Source organism: Mizuhopecten yessoensis, unplaced genomic scaffold (assembly GCF_002113885.1).
Source record: "Mizuhopecten yessoensis strain PY_sf001 unplaced genomic scaffold, ASM211388v2 scaffold9671, whole genome shotgun sequence".
Taxonomy (NCBI): Eukaryota; Metazoa; Mollusca; class Bivalvia; order Pectinida; family Pectinidae; genus Mizuhopecten; species Mizuhopecten yessoensis.
The window spans coordinates 4,031-21,479 of NW_018408164.1; the positions used below are offsets into that span (position 1 = coordinate 4,031).

The 17,449-nt window shown below is 38.4% G+C and overlaps 1 protein-coding gene across 2 annotated transcripts; it reads left to right on the forward strand.

The window, feature by feature from the left end:
* The first annotated feature begins 247 nt into the window (after positions 1–247).
* On the forward strand, positions 248–16,792 carry LOC110458621 (sodium- and chloride-dependent betaine transporter-like). 2 transcript variants are annotated; one of them, XM_021510404.1, is made up of 14 exons: positions 248–656; positions 3,772–3,903; positions 4,442–4,721; positions 5,073–9,633; positions 9,749–9,805; positions 9,978–10,112; positions 11,196–11,299; positions 11,428–11,552; positions 13,490–13,602; positions 13,764–13,892; positions 14,935–15,034; positions 15,678–15,778; positions 16,192–16,365; positions 16,548–16,792. In XM_021510404.1, the coding sequence occupies exons 4-14, from the start codon at positions 9,547–9,549 to the stop codon at positions 16,728–16,730; spliced, it is 1,308 nt and encodes a 435-aa protein (XP_021366079.1). In that variant the 5' UTR covers positions 248–656; positions 3,772–3,903; positions 4,442–4,721; positions 5,073–9,546; the 3' UTR covers positions 16,731–16,792. The 2 variants fall into 2 exon arrangements, with proteins under 2 accessions (XP_021366079.1, XP_021366080.1); XM_021510405.1 differs by lacking the exons at positions 248–656; positions 3,772–3,903; positions 4,442–4,721; positions 5,073–9,633; positions 9,749–9,805 and adding an exon at positions 10,653–10,722 and having other exon boundaries at positions 10,026–10,112.
* The last annotated feature ends 657 nt before the right edge of the window (positions 16,793–17,449 follow it).

Genomic DNA, 17,449 nt, shown 5'->3' on the forward strand with positions numbered 1-17,449 from the left:
CCTCAGCATGGAACACCTTTTGTTTAGGGAAATAGATCAATTTTTATTAGGAATCTGATCAGCTATTCTGGAATACTGTCAGTCGTTAACACCTACGGAAATGAAGGCCATTTAAACTCATAAACGTTGGATACGCCTCGGTTGTCATTAGGAGAGGCATGAAGGTGTGACAGCGCTTGGTTTCTCTGCAAAATCACGCTTGGGTAGTTAACAAAAGAGTAAAAGCTCTTTACAAAATATAGGATATTTAAATAAGATGCGTATCAACCTTCACAAAATATAGGATATTTAAATAAGATGCGTATCAACCTTCACAAAACCCCTCACTTTCTCTGCCACAACAGGTGCGGCATTTGTGTGGTATTGGTTATGTTGTATTTTGCAACAACCTAGCAGCAACTTTAGCACAACACTTCACGTCTTACACTGTTTGTTCACGTTTCATGTAAGTTCTGTTGTGTCAGGTTTGTGTACGCTTTTAATCATGAGTGAGGAAATCCCGTGCTGTGCTGAATCAAGTACGGATGGACGCCATGTTAAACCGAATCAGGGAATGTGGAAAAACAAGGTGGAATATATATTGTCACTGGCTGGTTATTCAACAGGAAGTTCTGATTTCTGGAGGTTTCCCTACCTTATCTGGAGACACGGAGGAGGTAAACATATTATATTAGAGAATATTCACTTGATAAAATATCCATTAGTATACAATTATGGACTTTTGTGCTGGTGAATATGATGTGATATGAACCTGAAAGAGTGATATTGACTGAGGCGAAGCCGAGGTCAATATCACTCTTTCGGGTTCATATCACATCATATTTACCAGCACGAAAGCCCATAACTGTTTGATTATATGCTTCAACAATCAAATAAAACAAAACAAAAAAAACCTAAAGGTTCTGATTTTTGTACGCGAGCCTCCGTGTAAAATTTAGCCAGGTTTGAATACAACAGTTCATCATTGTAGCTTTCGGAGGCATCGTCTAGATTATTTTTCTTAAGATAAGCATGGAGGACATGCACTGCGTGTTCAATGGCCAAAGAGTTTTTGAAGACTAGTCACGTGTATAGGATCCGACCAATGTGATTACGAGAAATGTTCATGCATATAATAAACGTAAATATGCTACACAAGGCAGGACTTGTCATCCACCTGTAACCCTGTGTTATTGCTTTGTCTGTACTTGTCATCCACCTGTACCTCTGGAACACCTTTGTTATTGGGTTGTCTGAACTCGTCATCAACCTGTACCCCTGTGTTATTGGTACCTCTGGAACCCTGTGCTATTGGTTTGTCTGTACTCGGCATCCACCTGTACCCCTGTGTTTTTGGTTTGTCTGTACTCGGCATCCACCTGTACCACTGGAACACCTGTGCTATTGGTTTGTCTGTACGTGTCATCCACCTGTCCCCTGTGCTATTGGTTTGTCTGTAGTCGGCATCCACCTGTACCCCTGTGTTTTTGGGTTGTCTGTACTCGGCATCCACCTGTACCCCGGTGTTATTGGTTTGTCTGGGCTTGTCATCCACCTGTAACCCTGTGTTATTGCTTTGTCTGTACTTGTCATCCATCGTAACCCTGTGTTATTGCTTTGTCTGTACTTGTCATCCACCTGTACCACTGGAACACCTGTGTTACTGGTTTGTCTGTACTTGTCATCCACCTGTACCTCTGGAACCCCTGTGTTATTGGTTTGTCTGTACTTGTCATCACCTGTACCACTGGAATACCTGTGTTACTGGTTTTTCTGTACTTGTCACCCACCTGTACCACTGGAGCACCTGTGTTATTGGTTTTTCTGTACTTGTCACCCACCTGTACCACTGGACCACCTGTGTTATTGGTTTTTCTGTACTTGTCACCCACCTGTACCACTGGACCACCTGTGTTACTGGTTTTTCTGTACTTGTCACCCACCTGTACCACTGGAGCACCTGTTTTATTGGTTTGTCTGTACTTATCATCCAACTGTCCCCTGTGTTATTGGTTTGTCTGTTAATTGTCCTTGTCTATCAACGACAACATGATATACTTAAATACTTGTAAAATGTGACATGTCACTAACAATGCTTGAGGATGAAAGAATGTCACTTTCATGAAAGAATAAGTTCAGTAACCCTTAGTGCGCCGTCGATATATTGGCATTGAAAGGGGTTATAACTAAATTTAAACCCCCCCCCCCCCCCTCCCTTCCCGGCTTCTACTGTGTCGGTTCGATTATAGTTTTCGATTGTTTTTATCCTTGGTGTCTAATTGAATAATGGCATTGCAAATTTGTTACTGATGTATCATTTACGAATATTGGCGCAGGTTGGTGGACTGAGGGTTCACGCCAGCAGAGGTAAATAGCGCAAAATGACAAAAGAATAATTATAGTTTGCTGATAATAAAAACTGTTTTGGTGAAAACGAAGAAAGAAAGAAAGAAAAGAAAATCGACGGTTTAAGTGTGGCAATCTGATTAACTGTAATACACGTTAAAACTAACCATTTAACTGTCTTATCCAGTTAAATTCAAAGCCAAACTAATGAGTATGTCGCCATTGTTACGATCCCCTCCGAACGGCTCGCTGGCGCATACTGTGCTCTTCGGAAATTAAAGGTACAAAAATGGCCAGGAGCCTTAACAATTAGCAAATGGAATGGGGGACGCGAATAAAAGGGCTCCAAAATAGTTATCCAATATAAACTATCTATTAATTAAATTTAAACTGGCAAAAAACAAAAGAGAGAATACCGAAGCGCCAACAAAATCCCACAATTTGAACTCACAATTGATGAAACTATGGCATATCATGAACACAGATTTACATTATTAAAAAAGTAAAATGATAATGAGACCATGTGGTCCGGAAGGGAAAGCGTCATCTGCTCCATCGATGACACGCGTCATCTGCTCTATCGATGACACGCGTCATCTGCTCTATCGATGACACGAATACGTGTTAATCTAAGCAGACTCGAAGGAATAGTACGTACTCTTATCGTTAACGCGGGAAGTGACAACAAAACCCACATGTATTGCATTGGTTACGTGTACAATCACTCTTGTTGACCCGGATGATTGCGCGCGGGGGTTCTTTTTGTGGGAGAAAATCGGAGTACCCGGAATAAAACCCACGTGGTCGGTAGATGACCCCATACCTTTTCACGTCCGATCGGGGATTTGAACCCCTACCGCCATAGAAGAAGGCAAGTGAGCCACCAAGTGAGCCCCCAGACCAACGCAGAATGATTGTGGTGTACACATACAAGGCACTAAATGGAACAGCTCTCCAGTATTACAGTGTGTACACATACAAGGCACTGACTGGAACAGCTTCCCAGTATTACAGGAGCTTCTCTCCCCGTATCAGCCGTCACGATTACTGCGGTCGGCGACAGAATACCCGTTGCTTGTCTTAAGATCTCGTTCTGAAATTTATAAAAACCAGTAAAAGGACTTCGACTATGTTCAGAAATAGCTTACTATCTACTACCAGGAAGTCACAAACTCTAAAAAGGATTAAGACCGACCTTTTTTACGTCCGGATTTTTGGCTCTTTTGTGTGAACCTCATGTACACTACACCCTTTAGATCTATATGAATATATTCATAGGGCGTTGAATGGCTTTTTACCTGATGTTAAACGCTGATTCGTTTGCCTTTTTATCTATGTTTGACTGTCACTGTAGTAATACTTTTACTTATGTGCAATAAAGCACCTTAGGGTGGGTTTGCAAGTTATATAGAGCGCTATACGAATGTTTTATGTTATTATTTACAGGAACGTTTATAATTGCCTACGTCATCAGTGCTGTGATCATAGCTATCCCTGTCTATTACCTGGAAGTAGCCGTATCACAGTTCTCAGGGCGAGGCATGTTCGATGTGTGGGATATCTCACCTATCATGAAAGGTAATCAATGCCGATGTGACCCAAATTAATCTGAACTTCAATAATAATTGCCGGCACAGGATTTATCTTCCTCCATTTGCGGGTAAGACTTGTGTATTGCATTTATCCACAGAGGTTTACTAGAAACCGTCGCTTGTAAGACTTGTGTATTGCATTTATCCACCGAGGTTTACTAGAAACCGTCGCTGGTAAGACTTGTGTATTGCATTTATCCACAGAGGTTTAATAGAAACCGTCGCTGGTAAGACTTGTGTATTGCGATTATCCACAGAGGTTTACTAGAAACCGTCGCTGGTAAGACTTGTGTATTGCACTTATCCACAGAGGTTTACTAGAAACCGTCGCTGCACGTTGTGGTACTGTATCTACCACATTATCAATATTGTGTTTATATTTCGACATTTTTTTTAATTTTCGGTTTCCTGTTTCTGGTTCAAAATCATGTTACATTTTAAGAAAGGTTTGTAACGACTGGGTAATTCCAATTGATTTGTGGAGTACAGTGCTTTTTTAACTAAGTCTTATTTCTGTATTCCAGGATTAGGAATAGGGATGTTTATCATCAACTTCGAATACCTCATGTTGTCACCCACCTTCCGCCTGTGGATAATGCAGTATATTGGGTATAGCTTCATGTCACCGTTACCATGGACACGATGTGATAACCCATGGAACACTCCCGCCTGTGTGGATTTCTACAACATTCCGGCAGAAACGATGAACTCCACTCTAAATATATCACGGGCTGGAATATCAACATACAACGTAACATCTGTGGCTCAAACATCGCACGTGCTAGCCGAGGAGGAGTTTTTCTTGTAAGTTGTAGCTTTTGTACAGCAGCATACCTGAATAATGTAGAAGACAAAATGGTAAACACATTCCTACAATGTGTATTTACCTGACAATTTTATAGCGTAAGCCACAAAATGTCCGACAATCGATTCGTATTTGACATCCTCTAAATATCGTATAGGTGTTCCCTCTAATTAAATGATTGCAAGAAATTAAGATGCATTTAATAACTTCGTCCTCCAATAAAAAAAATCACCATCATAAGCGATACTTCACCTACACCAAAATATTACGAGTTGGGAACACTAAGATTGGACTTGTGTCTGTGTCTACTGGTAGTCAGTGTAATGATGTCTTTGTTGTATGTTTTATAGACACAAGATACTCCAGATATCAGGTTCTGTGTACGAGTTGGGAACACTGAGATGGGACTTGTGTCTGTGTTTACTGGTAGTCAGTGTAATGATGTCTTTGTTGTATGTTTTATAGACACAAGATACTCCAGATATCAGGTTCTGTGTACGAGTTGGGAACACTGAGATGGGACTTGTGTCTGTGTCTACTGGTAGTCAGTGTAATGATGTCTTTGTTGTATGTTTTATAGACACAAGATACTCCAGATATCAGGTTCTGTGTACGAGTTGGGAACACTGAGATGGGACTTGTGTCTGTGTCTACTGGTAGTCAGTGTAATGATGTCTTTGTTGTATGTTTTATAGACACAAGATACTCCAGATATCAGGTTCTGTGTACGAGTTGGGAACACTGAGATGGGACTTGTGTCTGTGTCTACTGGTAGTCAGTGTAATGATGTCTTTGTTGTATGTTTTATAGACACAAGATACTCCAGATATCAGGTTCTGTGTACGAGTTGGGAACACTGAGATGGGACTTGTGTCTGTGTCTACTGGTAGTCAGTGTAATGATGTCTTTGTTGTATGTTTTATAGACACAAGATACTCCAGATATCAGGTTCTGTGTACGAGTTGGGAACACTGAGATGGGACTTGTGTCTGTGTCTACTGGTAGTCAGTGTAATGATGTCTTTGTTGTATGTTTTATAGACACAAGATACTCCAGATATCAGGTTCTGTGTACGAGTTGGGAACACTGAGATGGGACTTGTGTCTGTGTCTACTGGTAGTCAGTGTAATGATGTCTTTGTTGTATGTTTTATAGACACAAGATACTCCAGATATCAGGTTCTGTGTACGAGTTGGGAACACTGAGATGGGACTTGTGTCTGTGTCTACTGGTAGTCAGTGTAATGATGTCTTTGTTGTATGTTTTATAGACACAAGATACTCCAGATATCAGGTTCTGTGTACGAGTTGGGAACACTGAGATGGGACTTGTGTCTGTGTCTACTGGTAGTCAGTGTAATGATGTCTTTGTTGTATGTTTTATAGACACAAGATACTCCAGATATCAGGTTCTGTGTACGAGTTGGGAACACTGAGATGGGACTTGTGTCTGTGTCTACTGGTAGTCAGTGTAATGATGTCTTTGTTGTATGTTTTATAGACACAAGATACTCCAGATATCAGGTTCTGTGTACGAGTTGGGAACACTGAGATGGGACTTGTGTCTGTGTCTACTGGTAGTCAGTGTAATGATGTCTTTGTTGTATGTTTTATAGACACAAGATACTCCAGATATCAGGTTCTGTGTACGAGTTGGGAACACTGAGATGGGACTTGTGTCTGTGTCTACTGGTAGTCAGTGTAATGATGTCTTTGTTGTATGTTTTATAGACACAAGATACTCCAGATATCAGGTTCTGTGTACGAGTTGGGAACACTGAGATGGGACTTGTGTCTGTGTCTACTGGTAGTCAGTGTAATGATGTCTTTGTTGTATGTTTTATAGACACAAGATACTCCAGATATCAGGTTCTGTGTACGAGTTGGGAACACTGAGATGGGACTTGTGTCTGTGTCTACTGGTAGTCAGTGTAATGATGTCTTTGTTGTATGTTTTATAGACACAAGATACTCCAGATATCAGGTTCTGTGTACGAGTTGGGAACACTGAGATGGGACTTGTGTCTGTGTCTACTGGTAGTCAGTGTAATGATGTCTTTGTTGTATGTTTTATAGACACAAGATACTCCAGATATCAGGTTCTGTGTACGAGTTGGGAACACTGAGATGGGACTTGTGTCTGTGTCTACTGGTAGTCAGTGTAATGATGTCTTTGTTGTATGTTTTATAGACACAAGATACTCCAGATATCAGGTTCTGTGTACGAGTTGGGAACACTGAGATGGGACTTGTGTCTGTGTCTACTGGTAGTCAGTGTAATGATGTCTTTGTTGTATGTTTTATAGACACAAGATACTCCAGATATCAGGTTCTGTGTACGAGTTGGGAACACTGAGATGGGACTTGTGTCTGTGTCTACTGGTAGTCAGTGTAATGATGTCTTTGTTGTATGTTTTATAGACACAAGATACTCCAGATATCAGGTTCTGTGTACGAGTTGGGAACACTGAGATGGGACTTGTGTCTGTGTCTACTGGTAGTCAGTGTAATGATGTCTTTGTTGTATGTTTTATAGACACAAGATACTCCAGATATCAGGTTCTGTGTACGAGTTGGGAACACTGAGATGGGACTTGTGTCTGTGTCTACTGGTAGTCAGTGTAATGATGTCTTTGTTGTATGTTTTATAGACACAAGATACTCCAGATATCAGGTTCTGTGTACGAGTTGGGAACACTGAGATGGGACTTGTGTCTGTGTCTACTGGTAGTCAGTGTAATGATGTCTTTGTTGTATGTTTTATAGACACAAGATACTCCAGATATCAGGTTCTGTGTACGAGTTGGGAACACTGAGATGGGACTTGTGTCTGTGTCTACTGGTAGTCAGTGTAATGATGTCTTTGTTGTATGTTTTATAGACACAAGATACTCCAGATATCAGGTTCTGTGTACGAGTTGGGAACACTGAGATGGGACTTGTGTCTGTGTCTACTGGTAGTCAGTGTAATGATGTCTTTGTTGTATGTTTTATAGACACAAGATACTCCAGATATCAGGTTCTGTGTACGAGTTGGGAACACTGAGATGGGACTTGTGTCTGTGTCTACTGGTAGTCAGTGTAATGATGTCTTTGTTGTATGTTTTATAGACACAAGATACTCCAGATATCAGGTTCTGTGTACGAGTTGGGAACACTGAGATGGGACTTGTGTCTGTGTCTACTGGTAGTCAGTGTAATGATGTCTTTGTTGTATGTTTTATAGACACAAGATACTCCAGATATCAGGTTCTGTGTACGAGTTGGGAACACTGAGATGGGACTTGTGTCTGTGTCTACTGGTAGTCAGTGTAATGATGTCTTTGTTGTATGTTTTATAGACACAAGATACTCCAGATATCAGGTTCTGTGTACGAGTTGGGAACACTGAGATGGGACTTGTGTCTGTGTCTACTGGTAGTCAGTGTAATGATGTCTTTGTTGTATGTTTTATAGACACAAGATACTCCAGATATCAGGTTCTGTGTACGAGTTGGGAACACTGAGATGGGACTTGTGTCTGTGTCTACTGGTAGTCAGTGTAATGATGTCTTTGTTGTATGTTTTATAGACACAAGATACTCCAGATATCAGGTTCTGTGTACGAGTTGGGAACACTGAGATGGGACTTGTGTCTGTGTCTACTGGTAGTCAGTGTAATGATGTCTTTGTTGTATGTTTTATAGACACAAGATACTCCAGATATCAGGTTCTGTGTACGAGTTGGGAACACTGAGATGGGACTTGTGTCTGTGTCTACTGGTAGTCAGTGTAATGATGTCTTTGTTGTATGTTTTATAGACACAAGATACTCCAGATATCAGGTTCTGTGTACGAGTTGGGAACACTGAGATGGGACTTGTGTCTGTGTCTACTGGTAGTCAGTGTAATGATGTCTTTGTTGTATGTTTTATAGACACAAGATACTCCAGATATCAGGTTCTGTGTACGAGTTGGGAACACTGAGATGGGACTTGTGTCTGTGTCTACTGGTAGTCAGTGTAATGATGTCTTTGTTGTATGTTTTATAGACACAAGATACTCCAGATATCAGGTTCTGTGTACGAGTTGGGAACACTGAGATGGGACTTGTGTCTGTGTCTACTGGTAGTCAGTGTAATGATGTCTTTGTTGTATGTTTTATAGACACAAGATACTCCAGATATCAGGTTCTGTGTACGAGTTGGGAACACTGAGATGGGACTTGTGTCTGTGTCTACTGGTAGTCAGTGTAATGATGTCTTTGTTGTATGTTTTATAGACACAAGATACTCCAGATATCAGGTTCTGTGTACGAGTTGGGAACACTGAGATGGGACTTGTGTCTGTGTCTACTGGTAGTCAGTGTAATGATGTCTTTGTTGTATGTTTTATAGACACAAGATACTCCAGATATCAGGTTCTGTGTACGAGTTGGGAACACTGAGATGGGACTTGTGTCTGTGTCTACTGGTAGTCAGTGTAATGATGTCTTTGTTGTATGTTTTATAGACACAAGATACTCCAGATATCAGGTTCTGTGTACGAGTTGGGAACACTGAGATGGGACTTGTGTCTGTGTCTACTGGTAGTCAGTGTAATGATGTCTTTGTTGTATGTTTTATAGACACAAGATACTCCAGATATCAGGTTCTGTGTACGAGTTGGGAACACTGAGATGGGACTTGTGTCTGTGTCTACTGGTAGTCAGTGTAATGATGTCTTTGTTGTATGTTTTATAGACACAAGATACTCCAGATATCAGGTTCTGTGTACGAGTTGGGAACACTGAGATGGGACTTGTGTCTGTGTCTACTGGTAGTCAGTGTAATGATGTCTTTGTTGTATGTTTTATAGACACAAGATACTCCAGATATCAGGTTCTGTGTACGAGTTGGGAACACTGAGATGGGACTTGTGTCTGTGTCTACTGGTAGTCAGTGTAATGATGTCTTTGTTGTATGTTTTATAGACACAAGATACTCCAGATATCAGGTTCTGTGTACGAGTTGGGAACACTGAGATGGGACTTGTGTCTGTGTCTACTGGTATTCACATGTCTCTGCTCGGCATGTGTGATAAAGAGCGTGGAATCCATTGGAAAGGTAAGGAAACGGTTCAATGAGGGTTTTTTTCATTCCTACTTCAATTAGCGAAATATTCAAAAACTGACATTGCAAAGTCGTTGATCAAAACAAAGAACGTGTAAAAATATTTTCGATCAGTTAAATATTTGATCTAGAAAAACGTTACATGGCGTCCATTCATCTGTTACAGGCAATGTATGTGTTGACGTTTTTGCCCCTCCTGTTATTGCTGATAATTTGGATACGAACACTCGCTGCTCCCGGATCAGTGGCTGGAATGAAATACTTCCTTTCACCAGACTTTACCAAATTCGGAGATCTTGAGGTGATATTTTCAATTGAACATCAATAATTATGATTAATACGTACCAAAGATATCATGATAACCGACTTGAGAAGCATACACAACATAGAAATCGGTATTATTATCTCGTTTCCTATTTTTAGATTCTTTTATGTGCTTTATGAAAACAAGCGTCTTGAAATGAAGCCGCATAAGTTAGATGGATGTCAGTTAAGTAGTGAAGAACATGTTAAGTTTAAGTGTCTTGCAATAAGATTTGACAAATTCCTAATAAATGATTTAGCTCTTGATTGTTGTATAAACCGTGTAGATTGTGTCACTGCTTAATTCCTAGGTAAGTGGTTAGCTATCTTTGTATAAGTTATCATAGTTTTCGGTTTGAGAGCATAGACAACGAACTCGATCCTTAAAGAACGATGTAAATTGGTTTATTTCTCGTTCCTGAACTAATCGAAATGAAAATGTTAAAGCTATAATAATGACTAACTACAAATGTTTGATACAAAGACGTCATTTTTTTCTACTCGTTTGTGTTGTCTTGAAATGTAGTTTAAATAACAGGTTTAGGTGTCCATGAGGCCGGCTTGTTGAATCGTTGGCATACTTGTCATCTGTGTGTGGAGGTGTATCGGTAAGTGTTTGTAGTCACTGGCACCATTGGAGGTCCCATTAATCCTTTCCAGACATATGTATAGTCACCCAGTGAACACTGGTAAATCACCTACCTAATATTCGGCTATAGAATGATTAAAATCAGATTGAGTTCTTTTTTTCTTCTTGTTTCTATTTATTTCAATGTTATGGGCCATACATCTGACTAGACAACTACAAATATGGAGTTTGAACAATCGTTTATTCGTAAAATCTTAAAAATGCCCATCACTCTTGAATGTATTGGACAACCAATGCTGTATCCACTAGAAGATATTACTTAAGTGTCTAATGTAAGATTACATGTTGTTAAAAGTTCTGAACGTTAAACGGTTGTGTTCTTATTTACATCAACGTTGATACATTTACACTTAACCATTGAGATGTAGGCATCCTAAACTATTTGGAGTGTAGGGATAAGTCTCTACTTGTCATATCTCTTTATCCCTACAGGTATGGGTCCAGGCCGGATTTGCCGCTGCGTTCTCCCTCTGTACAGCTAATGGAGGGAATATGGAAATCGGGAGTCGGGCTAGCTTCCGGACCAATGTATTGGGGTACAGTATTGTTTCTATAAATCGCAAGCATAAAACTTTTAATTCAATATCAACTTATTATTTTAGGAATGAAAATTGAGATACACAACTATTGATACTAATTCTGTTTAATTTGTTTTACTCGTTAGCGCTTCACTCATCCCGTGTGTGATGGATATTGTCGGAAGTATCTTCACCAGCATGGTTGTATATTCCGTTATCGGAGTGATGGCACACGAGAGTGGCATGCAGCTTGGAGAGACATTATTTGCAGGTACGTTAAATTTGTGTGTGAATAATATGTTATATGCTAATATTTGCCTCTCGAGTATTGTACGATTTCTTGTTGTTATAACATATTTGTTTTAAACGGGTGAACTACATATTTAGTGTATAACGGTAAAACCATTACATTTTCTTTGTATTACAATTTTTAAAGTACCGCAACGCAAATATTGCTACATCTGAAAAGTGCGGAAATATGCGGCGTTCTATTTGACGCCAGATTTTAATGACGTCATGCTTGACAACAATGCAGAGAGCCATTTTGAATGCGGTGCTCAATGCAATTTTGTCGTTGCTGCTATTATCTGGAAATATTTCCAAGCAAAAATGATATCAATGATGTAGTTTTGTAAATACCATAATGTTTGTGCAAAAGTTGAACAAAGCATCCACTTGTTTTGCCATTCTCTTCATCTGAACTTGAAAATAAAAAGCTTTGCAGTAATGAGAAATTCGCTTTCTAAGTGGACAATACTAAGAATGATATCTTCACTGGTGAAGATTTAAAATTTTGTATATCTTGACTTCAGTGATATAAAATATATAATCAGACAGACAACTCACGATATGTCGTAAATACGGATCTTGTAGGGGTTTACTATCATACTTTTGTAGATATTATGCGGCCTCAATTTCCCAGAAGGCTTTCATGTATGGGGGAGCACCGGAAGTGCCGCTTAATGGTTTGAAGAAATACAATAATAAACATTATGATATCCGTATTTATAACATTTAAACAGCGAAATATCATGAATTCTCCGTTTGATAAAATATGTTATCTTCACTACTGTTAAGATATACGAATGTTTTATATCCACAAGTGAAGATGTCACTCTTACTATTGTCCAGTCAGAACGCTATTTTTTCTTCACTGCAAATATTTGTTTCAAGTTCAGATGAAGCGATGGCACACTTAGTGGCTGTTTTGTTCCATATTTGCAAAATAAATAATTGTATTTATATAACTATACCACTGATATCATTTCTTACTAGATAATAATCTTACGCTAGCACTCTAGTAGCAAACTGCAATATTGCATTAAAATCCCCATTCAAAATGGCGCTCTGCATTGTCAAGGGTGAAGTCCTTAAAACCGTGCGACAAATTCACGCACTTTTTTAAATGGCAATATTTGAGTCACCTTTCTTTAATAATTGTAACAAAGAGAAATTATGGTTTTCGCGTTGAACATCAGATATAGTACACCCGTTTAAAACAAATGTGTAATAACAACCAGAAAAGTAGCGTTGAGGAGAAGTAGAAAATTTGAGAGGTTACAACTTCTCACGTTTGACAAGTATCGTCACCTGGATATTACACTTGTAACGTTTTATATTTGTTATTCGATTAAAGCGGAGCTACCATTGAGGCTTTAGTTAAGCACATAGTCGTTATTTTATTTAAAAGTGCATTAGCTTATGATATAAATTATGTACTGTATGTATCTTCTCTCTCAGGAGATGACATGATTATCAAATTGTTGACATTAAACATGCAGTAAAAGTGTACAGTTTCGGGTCTGGGGACAATTATTGAGCTAGATTAGTGCAACATGTGTGGATATTGAGCGGGAACAGAATATTCGTGTTAACTCTCGTATGCTGCAGTAAACCATTGTTTTCTCTCTCACCGAGGTAGCGGTACCTTTAATTTAAGAATACATTATCTGATACAGACCAGAGTTTATATTCTCATTTGTCACTAAGGGATATGTAGATATCTTTTATGTTTTTGCTACTTTTCCTTAAAGAACAAATTGGCCAATTAGTGCTGTCTTACATCTTATTTCTGGTGATTATAAAGTAAAACAAAATTTACGAAGAATAGGAATTTTTTTTTCGTTATGTTCGTTTTAAGTTATGTTCGTTTTAAGTTCGTTTTAAGTTATGTTCGTTTTAAGTTATGTTCGATGTTTTGATTGATAGGAAACTCGGCAGCTTTTGTGGCCTTCTCCAGGGCGTTTTCGTTCTTCCCGTTGCCTAACCTATGGCTGGTATTATTCTTTCTGGCATTTTTCGTCGCGACATCTGACATCATGGTTGGTATAAATCAGTTAATATTACGTCAAAATCCAGTACTTGTACTTTTATTTTATAATATTGGCACTCTTATAATTTGTTGTGATGTAATATCGGGATAAAAAAAAAACATGAATTATACTGTTGTCTACCTCCACTTAAATGGTGACTTTTCCCACAGATAATGTATTGCGAAATACTCAACCGATACCTTCAAAAGTTTGTCCCGGGTCTCAGTAACAGGCCAAAGACATCGTTCGCCGCCATGTTTGTCATCTGTTACCTGGTCAATCTGCCCTTCTGTACACAGGTAAGATGACAAAGTAAACACGTTTGTTACTAAACCTATATTTTAACTAAAACTGTGGTAGTCATATTTGTTATAATTATTGTAAATAATAGTTAAAAAATTAATAAACTTTATTATGAGTACTACTTAACTGTGTCGGAAAAGCATGTCTGTGTTGAATTACTACCTACAATGATTACAGAAAGTTATAACACGAATGACATTATAATGAGTACTACCTATCCATCCTCGATATCCAGGGGTTACGCTGACTTTCGGTCTCTACACTCCTGGAATATGTCATATCAAAATTAAAGGCTCCGTGTGCGCCACCTTGTTGATGAGACAAGAAGACTAGTTCGGTCCTTTGATGTACATCAAAAGAATATCGCGGTCGCGTAACGGTAAAAATTGACATGCTTTGAAATCGGGCGTCTCCTCTTTGTAATCTTCAAAAGACAGGTATCAGCCTAGCGATTGGTCATGTGTTTTTTTACCTGAGACCAATCAAACAGCTATCTTAGTGCCTTCAAATTTCCTATGACATATTCCAGGGGTGCAGAGAGCGAATGTCAGCGTAACCCCTGGAGTTGTAGGATGTACCCACCCGAAATCCTGTATTAGCCTTCGGAATAGGAGCTCGCCAAGTCTTCATTTTTGTTTTGATGTCTCCAAAGTGTTTGTTGTAGTTAAGTCGTGGTGAGTTTGATATCTGATTTGGACCTTTTGAGTTGACGTTGTAGTACATCTGTGTGTATGTTAAAGATAAGGAACATTTTGTCCCGTTAATCTTTGCGCGTCGGTCGCAGATACAGATACTGCTCAGAAATAAACTAAAACAAGAAAGGGCTTTGATCATCAGACATATTTGTATTAAAAATAGACAATGTCGTTATATTGTGTACATTTGATTTGTGATATTAAATTAGATAGATACATACATTTATATATATGCATGCAAGCATGTGTCACGTATTATATTTTTACACCATTATACAGATAAAGCATTGCAATAATGATGAAATATATTGTGTATATGTGTTATATCCTTTGCATTTCAAAGGCAGGAGCATACTTATACCAAATCATTGGTTGGTTTGTATCATCATGGGGCGTGTTTGTAATGGCGACTCTGGAGTGTGTCATTTTCATGTGGATTTATGGTACGTTGTGTCATTACTTATGATTGAACGGGCCTTTTAAAATGATTATCTTTGTAGTATAAATCAGACCAGGTTATGTGTACAGCCGGGTATATTAGAGTGTTATATGATTATGTATGTTGTGATTATAATAAAACGAGGTATACAATTTTTATATGCGGTCGTGATTATTTGATTACCTCGTGGAAATAGGATGAATATTCGTCCTGCACTTGTCTGATTGTTTTCTTTGTAGCAGTTAACTGGTTTTTGAATTCACCTATGTAGAAAGTGTCAACAATGTGTTCTAATCGTGGTACCGTCATTTAATAACCATTAGCTGTGATAATAAAAATAACACACAATCATGGAATGTGGGATATTACTTGTATTTCATTTCTTATGTAATCAAATACCTTACAGGCTATTCTACATTTGTCTGGAAATATTGAAGTGTATCGCTGCGTTTCCCGGACGTTTAACAGTGGTGTAAATAGGTATTTTATGAACATTCATTTTTACTCTACATCTAGTATATCTATACTTATATAGATGATGTGTCTAACATGGTTACATGTACGATATCGGTTCAGATGTACAAATATAAACTATACAAAATATAAAAGGAGAATAACAGTTCTTTTTCTTATTCTCTTCATTTCAGGAGGCCACATGCTAGACGAAAACATACAGCTGATGAATGGAACAAAGATGCCTCACATCATCCGATTTACGGCCGCGTTTGTTTGTCCCGTCCTCTTTATTGTAAGTATGTTTTCACATGTAATTTTCACATCAATGGTTTCGATGAACGGCAGTTTTAACGTAAAATATACCTGTTACTGTTTACCTTTGTGTAAAGTACTAAAAGGATATGGAGAAACCGCCATACTCGACGCCTTGCTCTCTCTGTATATATGATTAGTCTGTAAGCTCCGTCTCATTGACCAAGTACGAATGTTTCCTACGTTGCCAATCCGATATTTCGTCTGTTTGTTGTTTGTAGTAAATTTTGAGAAAAACTTTCCCGTATGCTATTTACATTCTATTCCATTGTAAACTGATATCAGTGTATACAGAAAATATACAAAAATCATTGTCATAGCATTGACATGATGTAATCCGTTACGTATTATAAATTCCTTTTCGCCTGTATCCTATGTTTATTTCCTACGTAGGTGTTCCTGGTACTTGGTATTGCTCGGTACAAATCTCCCGTGTTTGGAACCTACCACTATCCTAGTTCTATTGAAGGGATAGGTATTCTTATCGGCATACTGCCTTTGGTTCCACTGGTCTGCTGCTTTGTGTTGGGTCTGTACAGAAACAGAAAAGCTGGATTCACGAAAGAGGTACATACTTGTCATTTACATTCGTAAAAAGGGAATTATAACTTTTGTTTTCAGTAATTTAATATAATATATCTTTAATTACCAGCATCCACCCCTTTTTATTTAAAGAAAAAAAACCCAACAACAACAGAAACTTGTGTAAAACTTGATTACATCCATACCTTATTTTGCATTTTACAAAGTTGTTCCAACCAAGCGTTCTGTGGGGACCACGTGACTTGGATGTCGTCGATGAGTACAAGGAAGCCGCGGTAAAACAGAAGAGCTGGTCACAAACGGCTTACTATAACCTCACGGGTAGACAAAGAAAGATAACTCGTCCAGAAACGTGTGACCAGCCGTACGTCATGACGAAGATGATTTAGATTGAAACTTCGAAACAGTTTTAGTAATAACTTTACTTATTTTCATTAAAGAAACAATTCAGTTTATGGCTTTGTGTTTTTCTTTTTTCAGTAGTTGTAAAATACAATATGCCCAGCATAAGACAACGTTATGGGACTTGAACTTCTCGGCCAGGCAGATGCTATGACAGACATCTGTGATGTCCTGTTGAAAAAAAAACCCAGCCAATTCATTAACATCTGCTCTTATCACAATCCCCCACTATGACTTAATTGGCAGGTTACATATGGCTCAAGCCACCAGAGATCATGACGGCGATATTTGTTTATGTTCAATCGGGAAAAAAACACATCTACAAAATCATCAAAACTCCAGTGAATTTATCAGTTCCAAGTCCTTAAAATAAATATACAGATTAAAATCAGAATTTTTGAACATATTGTATGAATAATCTGAAGTCTTAACGTATCCGCTTGAAGTTTTAACACACTTTTAAAGTCAATTACATACAAGAACCCGTACAAATATGTGCACAGGCCTTCTAGGGTGGTTACGTTTAGAAGCATACACAGATACCAAGAGAGTATTATTGTTTGGAAGAGTGTGTAACTTGGAGAAAAATTGTATATCATATCTTGTGTTTACTACTCGTCTTTTTATGGCAGTTATATGGATCAATGAGTATAATAATGGATTTATGAATGAAGTAATAAGAGTTCTAAAGAAATATGATTTATAC

Bases quoted from the DNA above. Each gene is read 5' to 3' on its own strand.
- LOC110458621 (XM_021510404.1), top strand. From the start codon at position 9,547: ATGTTTTATAGACACAAGATACTCCAGATATCAGGTTCTGTGTACGAG. The intron at 15,779-16,191 runs GTAAGTATGTTT...TTTCCTACGTAG, and splicing joins TTTGTCCCGTCCTCTTTATT to GTGTTCCTGGTACTTGGTAT. The intron at 16,366-16,547 runs GTACATACTTGT...CATTTTACAAAG, and splicing joins AAGCTGGATTCACGAAAGAG to TTGTTCCAACCAAGCGTTCT.